At 47.8% G+C, this 18286-nt stretch overlaps 1 protein-coding gene across 1 annotated transcript in view; it reads right to left on the bottom strand.

Annotated features, from left to right (window-relative positions):
• The window catches only part of RNF212 (ring finger protein 212), a gene marked incomplete at its 5' end in the record, with an annotated part of 45891 nt that overhangs the window by 8798 nt on the left and 18807 nt on the right, over positions 1-18286 (bottom strand). The window contains 2 exons of the mRNA XM_079154902.1: positions 13324-13387; positions 17403-17448. Of these exons, the coding sequence (XP_079011028.1) occupies positions 13324-13387; positions 17403-17448 (110 nt within the window). The remainder of the gene's footprint in view (positions 1-13323; positions 13388-17402; positions 17449-18286) is intronic.

Raw genomic sequence — 18286 nt, 5'->3', positions numbered from 1 at the left:
ACAAAATGGATAAAGCTCACTGTTATGGCTCAGATCTGAAGTGTCTCTGAAAGGCTTGTGTGTTGAAGGCAGCAGCAGCCGAGGTGGGGATCACGAGGGCTCTGGCCTCAGGAGGCCTCGTGGGAGGTGGTGGAGACGGGGCGGGATGGGGGGCAACACTGGGGTGTGTGCTGGAAGGCATCTTGTTCTGGTCCCTTGTACCTCCTCTCTCTCTGCCTCCTCTGCCATGAATCGAGCAGCTCTGCTCCACCACGTGCTCCCCACGTGACGCTCTGCCTCACCACAGGCCTGAGGACACGGCAGTCAGCCGTCTATGAAACCAGGAGCCAAGAGACCTCTTTCCTCCTCTAAGTTGATTTTGTCAAGTTTTCTACACAGAGACAAAAAGCTGACACAGTAAACATGCAAACTGTAACCAATCTAAAAATTAAATGAAGAAGATTCCAGAACCAAAAATAAAATATTGAGGTATAAATTTATCAATACAGTATAAGACACTGCACACTGAAAACTACACTCTTGAGAAAAAATAAAGTAGATGGAGAGACAGATTCTTACAATGGCAATTCTCCCCAAACTGAAGGACTGACTGAAAAAAATTCCTATCAAAGTATCAGCAGGCTTTGTACAATTTGGAAAAAAGGATCCTCCAAATTGTATGGAAAAAAAATTATATGGAAGTCCAAAGGACCTAGAATAGCCAAAAATTACTTTGATAAGGTAAGAGCAGGGGAAGACTTACACCATCTGATCTCAAAACTTACTGTAAAACAAAAGTGATCACGATCATGAGGTGTTTGTGGAAAGTCAGACATCACTGCTCAACAGAACGGACTCCAGGAGTGCTTCAGTCAGCTTTTCTGCTGCTGCAACGAGGGGCCCAGTCAGCACAGGCGTATGGGGAGGAGAGTCTACGCGGGGCTCACGGTTCAGAGGGCTCAGTCCACAGGAGGCAGGCGCCTCTCCAGATACAAAGTGTACGCCCGAGCCACACCACCAATGAGCCACTTCCTCCAGCCACCACTCAGTGAATCCCATCAGGATCAAGTCACTGATTAGGTCACGGCTACAGCCCAATCATTTCTCCTGTAAACCCCCCTGCATCATCTTATACATGACACCTCACAACCCCCATAACAAGGAAGCCCTACAACTACCGTCCAGATTGCTTCCTGTGAGTAGAGCTGGTTTTTGCATGTTGATCTTGCAGCTGTGACTTCACCACCTTCTCTCTCTCTCTCTCTCTCTCTCTTTCTTGTTTTTGCAGTGCTTGGGATTGAATCAAGGGCCTTGTGCTTGTGAGGCAAGCACTCTACCACTATATATACCAGCTATATCCACCAAACGGGATGCATGTTGTTTCTGTAACATGGAGTAACACATACCATTTGCGTAACCATACATTTACATACAGTAATGGTGTTTGATTCATTCCGTTATTTTTTTCCTTCCCCCACACCCCTCCCTCCCCTCTTTCCCTCTATACAGTCCCTCCTTCCTCCAGTCTTGCCCCCCTCCCACTCCCCATTATGTGTCATCATCCGCTTATCAGTGAGATCATTCCTCTTTTGGATTTTTGAGATTGGCTTATCTCACTTAACATGATATTCTCCAATTTCATCCATTTGCCTGCAAATGCCATAATTTTATTATTTTTTTATAGCTGAGTAATATTCCATTGTATATATATATACCACAGTTTCTTTATCCATTCATCAACTGAAGGACATCTAGGTTGGTTCCACAATCTGGCTATAATGAATTGAGCTGCTATGAACATTGATGTGGCTGTATCTCTGTAGTATGCTGATTTTAAGTCCTTTGGGTATAGGCCAAGGAGTGGGATAGCTGGGTCAAATGGTAGGTCCATTCCAAGTTTTCTAAGGAATCTCCACACTGCTTTCCAGAGTGGCTGCACTAATTTGCAGTCCCACCAGCAATGTATGAGTGTACCTTTCTCCCCCACATCCTCGCCAACAACTATTGTTGCTTGTATTCTTGATAATCGCCATTCTAATTGGGGTGAGATGGAATCTTAGTGTAGTTTTGATTTGCATTTCTCTTATTACTAAAGATGGTGAACATTTTTTCATATGTTTGTTGATTGCTTGTACATCTTCTTCTGTGAAGCATCTGTTCATATCCTTAGCCCATTTGTCGACTGGGTTATTTGTATTCTTCGTGTAGAGATTTTTGAGTTCTTTATATATTCTGGAAATTAGTGCTCTATCTGAAGTATGAGTGGCAAAGATATTCTCCCACTCTGTAGGCTCTCTCTTCGCATTGCTGATAGTTTCCTTTGCTGAGAGAAAGCTATTTAGTTTGAATCTATCCCAGTTATTGATTCTTGCTTTTATTTCTTGTGCTATAAGAGTCCTGTTAAGGAAGTCTGATCCTAAGCCAACAAGGTGAAGATTTGGATCTACTTTTTCTTCTATAAGATGCAGGGTCTCTGGTCTGATTTCAAGGTCCTTGATCCATTGTGAGTTGAGTTTTGTGCAGAGTGAGAGATAGGGGTTTAGTTTCATTCTGTTGCATATGGCTTTCCAGTTTTCCCAGCACCATTTGTTGAAGAGGCTATCTTTTCTCCATTGAATATTTTTGGCACCTTTGTCTAGTATTAGAAAATTGTATTTATTTGGGTTTGTGTCTGTGACCTCTATTCTGTACCACTGATCTGTCTATTTTGGTGCCAATACCATGCCGTTTTTGTTACTATTGCTTTGTAGTATAGTTGAAGTTCTGGTATTGCGATACCCCCTGCTTCATTCTTCCTGCTAAGGATTGCTTTAGCTATTCTGGGTTTCTTACTCTTCCAGATGAATTTCATGATTGCTTGCTCTATTTCTGTAAGGTACGTCATTGGGATTTTAATTGGAATTGCATTGAATCTGTATAGCACTTTTGGTAGTATGGCCATTTTGACAATATTGATTCTGCCTATCCAAGAACATGGGAGATCTTTCCATCTTCTAAGGTCTTCCTCAATTTCTTTCTTCAATGTTTTGTAGTTTTCATTGTAGAGATCTTTTACCTCATTGGTTAGATTGATTCCCAAGTTTTTTTTTTTTTTTTTTGAGGCTATTGCAAATGGGGTTGTTTTCCTCATTTCCCTTTCAGATGTTTTGTCACTTGCATATAAAAATGCTTTAGATTTATGCATGTTGATTTTATAGCCTGCTATTTTGCTGAATTCATTGATGAGGCCTAGAAGTTTTCTGGAGGAGGTTTTTGGATCCTCTAAATATAGAATCATGTCATCTGCAAATAGTGACAGCTTAAGTTCCTCTTTTCCTATTCATATCCCTTTAATTTCTTTAGTCTGCCTAATTGCTCAGCTAGAGTTTCGAGGACAATGTTGAATAGAAGTGGTGAAAGAGGACATCCCTGTCTTGTTCCCGTTTTTAAAGGGAATGGTTTCAGTTTTTCTCCATTAAGAATGATGTTGGCCATGGGCTTAGCATAAATAGCCTTTACAATGTTCACAGGTATGTTCCTACTATCCCTATTTTTTCTAGTATTTTGAGCATGAAGGGGTGTTGTATTTTGTCGAACGCTTTTTCTGCGTCAATTGAAATGACCATATGATTTTTATCCTTAAGTCTTTTGACATGATGGATTACGTTTATTGATTTACGAATGTTGAACCATCCTTGCATTCCAGGGATGAGCCCCACTTGATCGTGGTGCACAATTTTCTTAATATGTTTTTGGATACGGTTTGCCAATATTTTGTTAAGGATCTTTGCATCTATATTCATCAAGGATATTGGTCTAAAATTTTCTTTCCTTGATGTGTCTTTTCCTGGTTTGGGTATGAGGGTGATATTAGCTTCATAGAATGAGTTTGGTAGGATTCCCTCCTTTTCTATTTCCTGGAATACTTTGAGAAGTACTGGAATGAGTTCTTCTTTGAAGGTCTTGTAGAACTCGGCTGAGAATCCGTCTGGTCCTGGGCTTTTCTTGGATGGTAGATTTTCTTGGATGGTAGATTCTTCTATTTCATTGCTTGATATTGATCTGTTTAAATCGTGTATGTCCTCCTGGTTCAGTTTGAGAGGAGCATATGTCTCTAGATATTTGTCAATGTCTTCGGTAGATTCTACTTTGTGGGAATACAGATTTTCAAAGTAGCTTCTCATTATGTTTCAACATCATTTTTAAGAAACGGTTTTGAGATAGGGTCTGGCTATATTGCCCAGGCTGGCCTCAAACTCAATCCTCCTGCCTCAACCTCCCAAGCAGCGGGGATCATAGGCGTGTGCCATCATACATGGCTTCAACATTAATTTTGATGTTGGCTTTAGGTTTTCTGAAAATGCCCTTTATCAGGTTGAGGAAGTTCCCTTTTATTACATGTTAGTTGAAAGTTTATACCATAAGTAATTATAGAATTTTGTCCAATTGAAAACGTATTTTTAAATTTTGCTAATATGGTTTATTGTGTTAATCTATGCTAAGATGTCAAAAATCAACCCTGAACACCTGGGACAATCTCCGCTTGGGAATGGCACATAATCACCCTTTTTACATGTAGTTAGATTTGATAAAATAGTTTTGTATCTATCTTTATGAGGAATTTTGGTTCAAGTTTTTTTTCCCTCTGTGTTACCTTTGGTACAGAGTATTGCTGACCTTAGAAAATAAACTGCAAACTGTTTGGTCTTTCATTTTCTGAAAGAGTCATGTAGGACTGGTGTTAGTTCTTCCTTAAATGTTTGATAGAATTTACACAGGAAACCATTAAGAAACAGGTTTTTCCCTGTGGGGAAACTTCAAAGTCACTCATTCAACTTACCTGATAGGGTCTGTCCAATTTCACTACTTCTTTTTGAGTCGGTTTTGATAATTTGCTTCTCTTATCAAACCAACTTCAGGTCCCATGAACCATTTCTACTGTTCCTGTTTGTATCTGGTAGACTTCTACTCTGCTTCCACTCTGCCACAGCTTACGCTTAGGTCACGAAGTGCAGATATTTCTGCTAATACAAGCGGTTACGCCGTGACCTTCCCTCTGGGCTTTCCCGGCATCATCTCTGGGTCAGTCGGCTTTCCGTCTCTGGGACAAAATACCTGAGAAAAACAACTCAGGGGGAAAGATCCATTTTGGCTTGCGATCTGAGGTTTCAGTCTACGGTCGGCTGGCTCCAAGGAGAAACGTCAGGAAGAGGCTCACCTCGCGCCAAACCCAAAGCAGGGAGAGGGAGGGTGAGGGCCGGGGACTGGCTGGACCCCCAGGGACCTTCCTCCACCCGTGCCCCACGTGCCATGATGCTGTCATGTTGCAGACCCCCCCTCGTGACCTAGTCCCTTCCCTGAGCCCCGCCTCTGGACACTGTGCCCTCAGGAGCCAACCTTCAGCACAGGAGCCACTGGGGGACATTCCAGGTCCAAACCGTAATGATATGAATTATGTCCAGTTCAAGATACTTTCTAATGTCCCTTATGACTTTTATTTGATCCACGGATTAGTTTGAATCGAACTGTTTAATTTTGAAATATTTGTTTTACTCTCAGATTATCTTGTTGATTTCCAACTTAATTCCACTGTGGTCAGGGGACACACTACATGATGACAGTCCTTTAAAATAAATGGAAGTTGTTTTGGTTCTAATATATGGTCTACTCTAAAACTCCCATTTGCACTTGAAAAGAATGTGCGCTCTGCTGTTGCTGTGTGGTCTGCACCACCGCCGCAGTCGGCCGGTCGGTGGTGTTAGACTCTACCTCACTGATTATTTGTCCAGTTGTTTCATCAGGTATTGGGAGTAGGTGAGTGAAACACCCAGATCGTAAGGTTCACACAGTGGTTTTTAAGATTCTGTCAGTTTTGTCTCATGCCTTAGCACACTCTTTTTTTGGTGTGTATACAACAGTTGTTCTATCTTCCCAATACATCCATCCTTTTGCTACCAAGAAACGGCCCTATTCATCTCCAGTAATATTTTCATCTTACGGCTACTTTGCCTGACATGAACGGCCACTCTAGTTCTCTTCTGGGTCTGTTTGCTTGCTATATCTGGGTATCATTTTTCTTCTGACCTATTTGTGCCTTTCGATTATAGAGTGTGTTTCTCACAGACAACATACCAAGGGGTCCTTTTTTCTATGTCAGAGGAGGAAGAGTTTATTTTGGCTCACGGTTTTGAAGGTCTCAGTCCATGGCTAGCCAACTCCATAACACTGGCCCGAGGTGAGACAGAACGTCATGGCAGAATGGGACACGGTAAAGGAAAACAGCTCAGGACATGGCAACCAGGAAGCAGGGAGACCTCCACTTACCAGGGACAAAATATAAACTCCAAAGGTATGTCCCTAGTGACCCACCTCCTCCACCAGTTGGTCCATATCAGAGGGTTAACACTGATTAGGTCACAGCTTTCATCATCTAATCATTTCACCTACGAAACGCTTGCATTGTCTCACACGTGAGCTTTTAGGGGGTATCTGATATCTAAACTATAACATTCCACCCTGGCCCCAAAAGCTCATGACCATCTCACAATGCAAAACACAATCAGTCCATTTCCAACATCCCCCAGAGTCTTAAAAGTTCTAGCATTGCTCAAAAAATCCAAGTCCAAAATCTCATCTGAGACTCAAGGCAAATTCTTAGCTCTTTTCCCTTATAAAGATCAAAAGCAAGTTACGCATACATCCAACATATGATGGTGTAGAATAAATATTTCCATTCCTAAAGGAAGACACGGAGGTATAGAAAGAAGGGATGGGGATGAAGCAAGACCAAGTCCAGCTGGGCAGTCAAGTCCTGTAGCTCTACGTCCGGCATTTGGGGCACATGGCAAGATGATTGTCTTAGCTTTTTTGCTGCTGGGACTAAAAGATCTGATCACAGTAATTATAGAGGAGGAAAAGTTTATTTGAGTGCTCACAGTTTCAGGGGTCTTAGAAGGTCAGCTCCATTGCTCGGGGCTCGAGACGAGGCAGAACACTATGGCAGAGGAAAGCAGCTCACGTGATGATCAGAAAGAAGAGAGAGGGACTCCACTCTCCAGATACAAATAGATACCCTGGAGCCACACCCCCAAGGACCACTTCCTCCAGCCACACCCCACCGGCCTCCAGTCACCACTTAGTTAAGCCCATCAGGGATGAATTCACTGATTAAGTTAAGGGTATGGCCCCATCATTTTTTCCTCCAAACCTTGCATTGTCTCGCATGTGAGCTTTTGGGGAACCCCGTCTAAACCATAACAGTGATGTTCTCTCCAGGGGCTTGTGGAGGTCAGCACCAATGGCCCTGTTGGTTGCAGTCCACAAGCCTCTCTCTTGGCTTGTGTCTGCTTGATTCCTGTAGATTTTCTTGGCAGACATTCCGTGGTACTGGAATGGGGGTCCCTTAACCATGGGGGTCTCCACTGCAGTTTCAGCTTCCTTTTCACATCTTTGCACATCAGCCTCTCAGGGGCATCCTCCAGGGACTCTGGACCTGCTGCACTTCACCTGGTCTCCAAGTGCTTCCTTTGAAAAATCTTGGTGGAAGCCTCCATGACTCCCTTCCTCCAGCATCCTACAATCCTGCAGAACCAGAACCACATTGTGGACATCAGTGTCCTCCAAGACATCAAGCAGCAGCTCCTGGGACCCTGACCGCAGTGACCGTTGAGTGCCTGGGCAGCTGAGCATGGTAAAACAACTTCTTAAATCCTCCTGTGCAAGTGGGGTGTCCCAGTGGTCTCTCCTCAAAGGAATTCTTACTTCTACACTCTTGAGCCTGAGATGGGTATGGTTTTACCAATTTCCAAGTTGCCCCCAAACCATCTTTTCCATTGTTTCTGTGTTAAGTGTTTAGCACTTCTTTAGTGGCTGTGATCTCTTTTAACAGCTACAATTTGCTTAGTCCCAGTTTTACTCACACCTTCAGGACAAACGTGAAGTTTTTCAAATCTTTTCTCTCTGCTCTGCTTCTGATTATCATAATAAACTTGGCTAAAACTACCAGCAATATCCATTCCACTGCCTGAATGCTGTGCTGCCTTGAAATTTCCTCTGCAAGATTAACTAGTTCATCACCTTTAAATAGAGCCTCACAGAAAGTCTCAGGACATGGGCAAAAGTAGAGAACTTCTTTGCCAGAATTATAACACAAAATGACCTGCAGTGCAGTTCCAATGAGTCCTCCTTGGAAACTTCATAAGCCCAGTCTTTACTGTTCATGGTCCTTAGCATTCTGGTCTTTTCACTCCCACCAAAATTGCCCATTAAGTTCTATTTATAATACTCTAAAGCTTTTCCAGCTTTCATCTCTAAACTTTCCAAAATTCCTTCCCCTGCAAACCAGCTCCAAAAACTTCTGAACCACATGATCAGATTAGTCACAGCAATGACTGCACTCTTGGTAACAATTTCTGTTTTAGTCAGCTTTTTGCTGCAGTGACCAAAAGACCCAATGAGAACAATGTAGAGCAGGAAAAGTTTATTTTGGCTCCCAATTTTAGAGGTTCAGTTTATGGTCAGCAGACTCCATCGCTCTGGGCCCAAGCTAAGGCAGAACATAATGGCATGGCAGAAAGGGTTGGAGGAGGAAAGCGGCTCAGGATATGGCAACCAGGAAGCAGAGCACAATCTCCGCTTTTTGCTTGTGTCTCATTCACTCCATTTAATGCTGCTATTGATGTAGTTGTATTTGTACACCACTCTGCTATTTGTTTGATATATGTCTCATATGTTTTTGTTCCTATTTCCATTTACACATTTCCTTGTTAGCTGCTCTATCAGTTTTTTTTTTTTATTGTAAACGAATGGGATCCATGTTGTTTCTGTTTGTACATGGAGTAACAGCATATCATTTGTGTAATCATACATTTACATAGGGTAATGTTGTTTGAGTCATTCTATTATTTTTTCCTTCCCCCCACCCCTCCCACCCCTCTTTTCCCTCTATACAGTCCTTCCTTCCTCCATTCTCGCCACCCTCAACCCTAACCCTAACCCTAACCCTAACGCTAACCCCTCCCACCTCCCATTATGTGTCATCATCCACTTATCAGCAAGATCATTTGTCCTTTGGTTTTTTGAGATTGGCTTATCTCACTTAGCATGATATCAATTTCTTAGAAGAGGGTATTGAAATCTCTAACAAAAATTGTTAAACTGCTTTTATTTCAACTTTGTGCATTTTGCTCTGTGTACCTGGTGCTCTGTTGACGTGTGTGGACTTCCATCCTTGGGAAACATGCCCATGTCTCTAGCAATATTTCCTGTCCTAATGTCCATTCTACCTGATGTTAATGTTGCTGCTCTGGCTCTTCTGGGTACTCTTTGCATGGTATCTTTTCCATCTGTTTACTCTGAAATTATTTGTGATGTTGAATTTAAAGTATGTCTCTCATAACCATTGTGCAGTTCATTTGCCTTTTGATATGGTGTGATTTACACCTGCTGTCTGGTTATTTGCTGTCTATGTGCCTCACATCTCTTCCCTCCACCCTGCCTTCACTGCCTTCTTTTGTGTTCAACAGATGATTTTCACCGCAATGTTTTAATTCCTTTTGGCTTTCTTTAGTAGTATTCTTAGAGTTAGCAGTATTTTGGGGAGTTGTATTTTCTGTGGCTGTTCTAAATAAATCTAGTTCTAGTTAATACAACATAAGTCTTGTAAAATCCAGCATTGTTCTGCTTCCTCCCTCCTCCTTTTTCCTGTCACGTTACATCTACTTATGTTTTAACTGAATAGTGTTATAACAGTTGCTTCAACTTTGTTTGCCCTGAAAACAAAAGAATAAAAAGTGTAGCCCCTATGTACATACATACACCTATGTCCCTGACGCTCTTCATTCTTTCTAATGGATTGAAGTAACTGGGTGGTATCATGTCCCTTCAGCCTAAATAGCTTCCTTTAGTATCTTGTATAGGGCAGGTCAGTGAGCAATAAATTGGTTTTTTTGGTTTTTTTTGTTTTGTTTTTGGTGGAGGGTAGTACCAGGGACTGAACTCAGGGCACTCAGCCACTGAACCACATACGTCCCAGCCCTATTTTGTATTTAATTTAGAGACAGGGTCTCACTGAGTTTCTTTGTGCTTTGCCATTGCTGAGGCTGGCTTTGAACTCGAGATCCTCCTGCCTCAGCCTCCCGAGCCCCTGGGATTACAGGCGTGTACCACTGCTCCTGGCAATTAATTGTTTTTGTTATGCTGTAGATATCTGTTTTATCTTAACTTTTAAAGATGATAACTCCACTGAATATAGAATTCCTGGCTGACGTTTTTAAACAGCAGTTGTTTGCATGACTGTATCTGGGGCGATCTTTCTCTTTTGGTATTGGAGAATGAATCCATGGTGCTCTACCACTGAGCTACACTCCAGTCCCTTTTATTTTTTATTTTGAGCAGAGTCTTGCTAAGTTGCCAAGGCAGGGCTTGAACTTGAGATCCTCCTGCCTCAGCCTCCCAAATGGCTGGGATTACAGGTGTGCACCACCATGCCCAGACATATCTGGGAGAATCTGAGCAGAGAACCAAATTCACTGAAGAAAACAGAAATCCATAATTCCAGAGTGTAGTGAGTGGATAAATCCCCGTGCCTGGCTCGGGTATTCACAGTGGTGTGTAGAGAAGGAGTCGTGAACTCAGAAAAGGCTGTGAGGTGGTTCTGGGAGCTGAGGTTGAGTACGGTGGGGGGCTGGGCAGGCCTCAGTGTTGGGGGACTTTGCGATCCCACCCATTGCAGTGGGAAGACCGACAGGTGCGGTGTGTCAGGTTAGCGTTCCCAGGGAGGAGACGGCGACGTGTGTGCCAGTGTGAGGCAGTGGGAAGACAGGCGCTCTCCTGCCAAGACAGCACGTCTGGTCTCAGGAGGAAGCTCCAGACAGCCGGTTCCAGAATTTAAGGTCTGTGTTCTTTAAGGATAAGAACGGGGAGAGCCAGAGGGGAGTCTGGAGGAGGATGAAGAGACACGTCGCTGCGCGCTCCGGCTGGAGGGGAGACGCAGAGCCCTACAGAGGCTGAGGCCTGGTCTGAGTTCTGGGGCGTCCCTTTTCTTCAGGTCTCAGCATCAGGTCTGACATGCAAACCACCAGGGACAACAGGGGCCACATCTGACAAGATGTCAATGGCCAGGGAAGCTGGAAGGGACTTGGGAGTTGTTTTTGCTGTTTTTACAAGACTTCTGTGTCTGAAGTAGTTTCCAAGTAAATTACTAAAGAAGCAAGTTGGATACTCATCTAACAACACACTTCAAGACAGACTCCTAAGAATTTGGAAAAAGATAAACATTAAAAACTCAAAGAATTCAGTTCTGCAAAAGACAACGTGAAGAGAGTGAGAAGATAAGCCACAGACTGGAGAAGATATCTGCAAAAGACACATCTGAAAAAGAACTGTTACCCAAAATATACACAGGATTCCTCAGTAGAAAACGGCCTTATCAAAAACGGCCAAAGACCTAACACTCGTCCACAAAGACGTCCAGATGGTAACCGGCACACAAAGGCTGCTCACCGCTTGGGTCCTCAGGAAACACAGACCGTGGCATGATTCCAGGAATCGCCATCAAACCAAGGCGAGCAAGCACTGCAGAGGAGAGCTGTGCAGCGAGGAGGCTCACAACTGCAGGCGGACACACAGCGCACACCCGCGCAACCTGTCAGTTCAGCAGCTCTTTCAAAACCAAGCACGCTCATGGCAAGGCCCAGCAGGGGCTGTCCTGCTTGGTGTCCACCGCAGGAGCTGGAAACTGGCAGCACAGACCTCGCCGCAGCAGTGCTCCTAACTGCCTGAACTGGGAAGCAGCAGAAGACCTACGGTGGCATCCCCATGGCGAAGAGCGACCGAGCCTCGGAAGGCGAGCGCAGCACTCAAAGCACAGACAAGCAAGGGGCCATGCTCGATTCCAGAGGCAGGCTGTGCTGGACAAGGCAAAACCAGGGACAGTAACAAGACTAGCGGTGGCCAGGAGAGGGAGGGAGGGGCAGGCAGGGCTCCCGCCGCCACTCGTGCGTCATCGCAGCTCTGCCCAGACCCGGAGCGCGCGTCCCAGCTGCGGGCTCTGCGTCCAGGCTGGCCCTCACTGTGAGCTCTCAGGTCGGGGCGGCTGTGCAGCACGGAGAGGGCGAATGGCAGCTCTCTGCCTTCAGCAGAGAGCCTAAAACCACCGTGGAAAATAGTCTTAAAAAAGCCAACTAGGAGAAAATAACTTAGTTATGTAAAACAAACAAAAACTACTTAACCACCTATCAAATGGAAAGGGCAACAGTGAAAAGGGCAATAGTGTTTTGAGTACATAAAAATGTTAAGCTTCTAAAACCCAAAAGTCAAGTGCAAAACTACAAAGTAAATTGGGCAAAAGGTTAATATCATTCATATGAAGGATTTCATGTACATAAAGGTCAAAAGCAGAAACTGACCGGCACAGTAGCCATACCTGTAACCCTAGCAGCCTGGGAGGCTGAGGCAGGAGGATCTCCAGGCCAGCCTCAGCAAAAGCGAGGTGCTGAGCAACTCAGTGAGACCCTGTCTCTAAATAAAACACAAAATAGGGCTGGGCTGTGGCTCAGGGGTTGAGTGCCCCTGAGTTCAATCCCTGGTAACCCCCCTCCCCACAAAAAAGCAAAAATGGACAATTCAAGAGACAAAATGAGAGATGACAAAAAACAAGACACTTAGAAGCATCAACACTCAGAGAAATGAAAATCAAAATGATGTTTTTTTCTCCCAGGCTAGCACAAAAGAAACAAGGGCACCAGGTACAGCTTAGGGCACCTGGGCACTCCTGGGCAGTGCTTGGTCTGGGGCAGTGGTGGCCAGCGGGGCAGCCCTCCTGTGACTGCTCAGAATCCCATGAGGAAAACATGCCAGGCCCTGGAAGTGCCACCCCCTATGGTGAGTCACTGCCAAACCCGGGAAGCTCAGTGAGAAACAGCGAGGGGGAGAGCAACTGCAGGCTGACAGCGGGGACACAGGAGGCAGCAGCAGCACGCACAGGGCTCTGCACTCCCAGCGAGCACCAGGGCAAGGCCATGCAAGGAGGCCAGAGGCTGTGCAGAGCCCTACAGGGAGGAACCAGGGCCTGGAGGCTCAGTAAGCCTAGTCGGCAGGGAAACAGGGCAGTCACCAAGCCAGTCCCAGCAAGCAACCTGCCACCACAACTTCCGAGTAAGGCCAGCGGGACAGAGTGCCACAGGATCAGCTCCTCCAAGACAGATCCCAAGAGCTTGTCCCACAAGGGCTCTAGAGCTGCACCATGTGCCGATGCCTGCCACCTCAGCCAGGTCAGCCAGCACCTGGGCACTTTCTCACAGCTTTGCCAACATGGGACTTCTGAGGAACGGATTAATCAGTGTGTGGACTGGCACTTTTACTTACCCATGCGTCCATCCTGAGGTGGACTAATCAAAGAGATTCTTGTGGGGCCAGCTGCTACCTCAGGCTAAGGATGAAAAAGAAAACAACTGTTAAAATTCCAAATGCACTTGTGAGGTTCAGAATCTGCTTATGGAGAACCTATTCCCTGGAGCTCTGCCTCCTTGGTCCTTCCAGGGACAGGTTCCTGTCTGACCTGGCGGGGTGTTTGCCTCTGGCCCTGCCCCAGGATGGCAGGGGGCGGGGATTCCTGTTTCACTCACCATGTCCCACCAGGGCCAGAGGCAGGGATGGATGCAGGACCTTCTCCTGGGGGAGCTGCCTGTGCTGAGCCCTGCTCAGTGACCGCCTTGCCCCACTGCAGGACCACGAGTCAAACACTGTCAGCATCCCTGCCTGACCTGTGAGGCTGCCCAGGTGTGCTGCTGTGGCCGAGGCCCTTCAGGCCTGGTGTGCCTCAGGTGCCCTTCCTTGGCACAGTCCCAGGCCTCCTGGTGCCACCTTCACTGGCCCCGCCCTACAGATGCTGAGACCCACAGGTACTTCCAAGCCACCAGGGAGCTGCCTGTGTTCCCACAGCCTCTCCACTGGCTCAGCGGTGGTCCCGCCCTGGAGGGACTGGCCCCCCTAACCCAGCCCCGACTTGGGCAGCAGATGGGGATGTTATTGGCCTCCACACTGCTTAGCAAGCCATTTGTTCACTCGATGACCCCTGGCACATTCCCCATCCTGCCTCAACTCCCACCCCCGTCTTCTCCCCATCCACTGGGAGCTGGTACCCTCATCCACACCCAGCAAGATGGAGACCTGGGGAACTGGCAGCTCTTCTCCCTGAACCCCAGCTGCAGCCTGCATGCTGTGAACATGGTGGAGGCTCCTGCCCACAGGGCAGCTCTGCAGCTTCCCCTCACTTGTCAGAGTGCTCCTCACTCCGCCCTGCTGGGCCCATCCTGCAGGCTGGATTCAACGTGGTTTACCAAAGAAGCCCTGACGTCGCCCCTCCAGCTGGCTCCTTCCGCTGTTCTGCGGAAGCCGTCCACGAGTGTCCCAGCCGGTCCTCCCCTTCTCCACAGGCCACTCTGTGGCCACGCGCTGGCTCCAGGTGTCCAGGCACCTATGATCTGCTGTGTGCCAAGGCATCTCCAACAGGTATGGGCACACAATGGGGACTCAAGCAAAGGTCCACAGCTCGCACCCAGCAGCCACAGGTGCTACTCGTACCTGTCCCCTCTAGCTCCTGACCTTCACTTCCTGCCCTCCACAGGTCACAGTCAGGCATGTACAGTTTGAAATTTCATAGAGAAAAGCTAAGTCTAGGGAGAGTGAACCGCTTTTCTCATCTTGCACCTATTGAGAAAGGGCTCTTACTTGTTGGGTCAGCTCTTGAGCCCTGAATGGGAAAGAGCCAGGCAATAGCTGAAGCAAAAAGAATTCAGAAGGCTGGAGTGCCCACGGTGGTGGCCCACACTGAGGGAAGGCAGAGACTGGTCCCAGGGCTTGGGCTGCTCAGAAGTGGCCGTGTGTCCTTATCAATTCTGGCCTTTTGTCTCTGTTTTGGGCTCTTGGAATAAGATGTGCCAAGCCTGCATGGCATATGCTTATCATCCGGGGTGCATCTGGGAACTGCCACCTTGGTCTGGGACACCAGCTCTGCGTTTAGCTGCAGCAGGTCTCAGTCATAACTGGAACCCAGCAAGAGCACATTCCTGATGTCAGGCAGCTGGGCCAAGGTAGAACACAGGACCAGGTCCCTCTGGATGGTCCTGGGAAATAGAGACAAGAGGCCTAGGGAGGGGTCCCGCATTGGGGCCACCTTCTGGGGAGCATGTCTTTGGGCATGGAGGCCTCTCTATGGGAAGCTGGGCATCCACGGGAAACATGAGAGATGACTGGACCCTTCCAGAGCACAAACCACCGACAGGTGGCACAGCAGGTATTTCAATCCCTCTCTTTCTGCAGGTGCCCCAAATGTCTGCATGAAGATGGCAGAGAGCTGCCCTGCACGTCCTCCTAGCTTGGATGCCCACTCCAAGACCATGCTTCACCCCAGTGCCCGTTTGGTCCTAACAAGCACCCTGGGAGTCTTGACCCACGGGTAGTCAAAAGAGACTGCTCTCCCTCCATCTGCTCACTCAGAGGAGGGCTTCCTGCCAGACGACCTGGTGTTAGAGAGGCGTGAAAGCCCTCTGGCTGAACTGTCCCGGCTGCAGCTTCCTGTCCATGGCCTCGGTAGGCTCTGCAGCATGGGAGCAGCACTGCGCCTGTCAGTGCGCTTGGGTCCACATTCTGGCTTCCCACTCGTGCCTGCTCCCTGGGCTCCTTCGTACTGGAAGGCGCATTTTACTAGCATTTTACTGTTTCCCTCACTAAAGAGAAGACAGAGCAAGTGAGAGGTATCTGCTTTCTATCTGGAACATGCGATTTTACTTTACACAGACGGTCACAACCACTGGCTGACTGCATGGCAGAAGTCCTGTGCTCACGTAATGTCAAGCCTGGACAAAGAGTCACCTGGCTGCCTGACACCTGGAGAGAGGCGTGCACTGTGCTGAGGGCAGAGAGGCTCCAGCCCCAGGCGGCAGTTAGTCTCCAGAGCCCGCTGCAGTGGGAACCTACCAAAGCAGCTAGCCTGCACCCACAGCAGCCAGAAATCTCCACACACCCACTCCAGGGGTCACAGGGAGTTTCAGGGGTGAAAAACTGGATTTAGACATTTTCCTTGAAACTTCAGATCTTGGTAGCAAGCCATGGCCCACATCCAGTTTGTATTAACAGAGCTTTGCTGGGACAGCTGTGCCCACTCATTTCCACATGGTCTACGGCTGCTGGGGAGTCAGTGGCAGAGCTGAGAAGCTGCAACAGACTGCAAAGTCCTGCATTTTCACTATCTGGTCCTTCCCAGTAAACATCTGCCAACATCTGGTCTGGCACCTGGCTCTGGAGTTCCATTAAATGTGTCCTGGTTCTTCAGTTGCCCTGTGAGGCCTCATGATGTGCTGCTCAACGGAGCCTGCCAATCTTCAGTGTACAGCCTGGCCCAATTTCCCAGGTACTGAGGAAAATCGGAAGCTGACCCAACAGGTGAGAAGCCTTCTTCTTTACCTTGTGGGTCTAGGAAGCCTAGTACATGGTCTTCTCTGAAACAGGCACAGATGGAAGCAGGCATCCAATCTCTGAGGAGTCAAGGTGTGCTTGAGGCAGGTGGCGGGTAGCTGCCCAGTGCAGGGAGTGGCAGCTTTTGCCCATACCAATTACCAAGGAACTGGGGTCTCTCCTGCCCAGAGCTGCAGACAGCTCCTCATCCCCTGTTAAACAAAAGCTCCCCTTACTGGAGTCCAGGCTCCTCCACAATCAGGTTCAGGAAACTCCCTTGGAAGTGGTGTGATTTCCCACTAATGAGTCCCCAGGACAGCTGACTGCAGAGGCTACCAGGTCAGCCAGAGTGTGCACGATGGTGCCTGCCGATGAGCAGCACCACAAAGGGCTCAGGAAGCGGAATGCACTGACGACACGCACCAGAGCGCACACGCGCTGACCCCAGCCCATGCGTCCTGTCTTTGACCTTCCAGCTGACCAAAGCCCACCCTGACTGCCCCACCAGCTCCAGCGCCATCTTCCTCCCTCCTCTGAACTGCCCAGTGGCTGGCTGATTCAGCTGGCTGAACAGGAGACCCAGTTTTGCCTGAGGTGGGCAGGTGTGCCCGCCTGGCACCTCCCTCGCTCCCTCCAATCCGCAGCTGTCTGTCTCTTAGTCCTCACACTTCCGACTGCTTCTCCTCCAGGCTTGGTTCCTCCAGCAGTGTTTCCGTCTCTTCTCCAGGTTACAGTGAAGGCAGGTAAAGCACAGCCCCTGCTGCCCTCCCCATGACCACAGGCCTGGCCATTCAGGCAGGCCGTGCCTTGTGTCTTTCAGGACCTCGTTCACTCACACCCCACCTCCCAGGGGCCAGCATGCAGCAGACAGCTCTGAAGGGTCAGGCTACTGTTAAAAGTGTGATTACATCCATGAGTGCTGAGGTCAAGGGAAGACGTGAGCACGCAGGCATGGGACATGAGTGACCAGGTGGCCCAGATGGACTTACTTTCCTCACTGGGGAAGGAGCAAGGTCAACTTCCATCGACTCCACTCTGTGAAACAGTGAAATGCATTAATTGAGCCCAGGACTTATCTATAATTAAAAAAAAACAAACACCAGTTTAAACACACTTGCATGAAACAAGACCCTGTGAGACGGTATACCCTTCCCTCTCATGATGCTATGAATCCCTCACTTACTGCACTCCCTGCTGGCTGCCCACTGTCTGTCGAATCAGTGCAGCCTCCCCAGGACAGGTACCTGGCAGGCTCTTCTCTGCTCCTGCTCCTGCCTGCCCACCTCTTAGCTCTCCCAACCAGGAATGTTTACTGACTTTTGCCTGGCCCATGTCCCAGCATTTAGAGCTCAGTGTGTGTTTATTCCTTCATCAGTCAAAAAGTGGATAGGAAACATCACTTGGCTTTGTTTTTAGGCTGGCTCTCCCCTAGCCTGGTCATCCTGATAGCCAGTGACCTTTGAGCAAAAGACCCACTTTTTTCTAACAGCCTCAGTGGGAGTCCGGGTATGGCTCTCATGGTCCGACCTGGATATGAATTCTGATTTCATCTTGCCCTGGCACACATTTTGAACACAAGTTTAACTTCCCCACACCAGAAGTAGGGCAGTGCCTGCAGCTTCTGGGTCTCCCCTCCCCCAGCTCCAGTGTGCTGGGCCCAGAGACCTGCCCTATCCGACTTGCTTCAGCAATGCCTTCCTATGGGAGAGGTACAGGCTACCTTCCCAGCCTGCTGACCCTGAACCCCACATGGACTTCGAGGACATGGCACGGTGACCACCTCTCAGTGGCATCGTGACCTCCTGGAGCTCCTGCCTGCTTGCTCTAGACCCACCAGTCGAATTCCTCACACGAGCCCTGTCTGGACAGTGTT

The sequence above is a fragment of the Sciurus vulgaris genome, assembly GCF_902686455.1.
Source record: "Sciurus vulgaris genome assembly, chromosome: 9".
Classification (NCBI taxonomy): Eukaryota; Metazoa; Chordata; class Mammalia; order Rodentia; family Sciuridae; genus Sciurus; species Sciurus vulgaris.
Note: the sequence above shows the minus strand (reverse complement) of the source record. Positions and strands in the feature narration are given on the sequence as shown.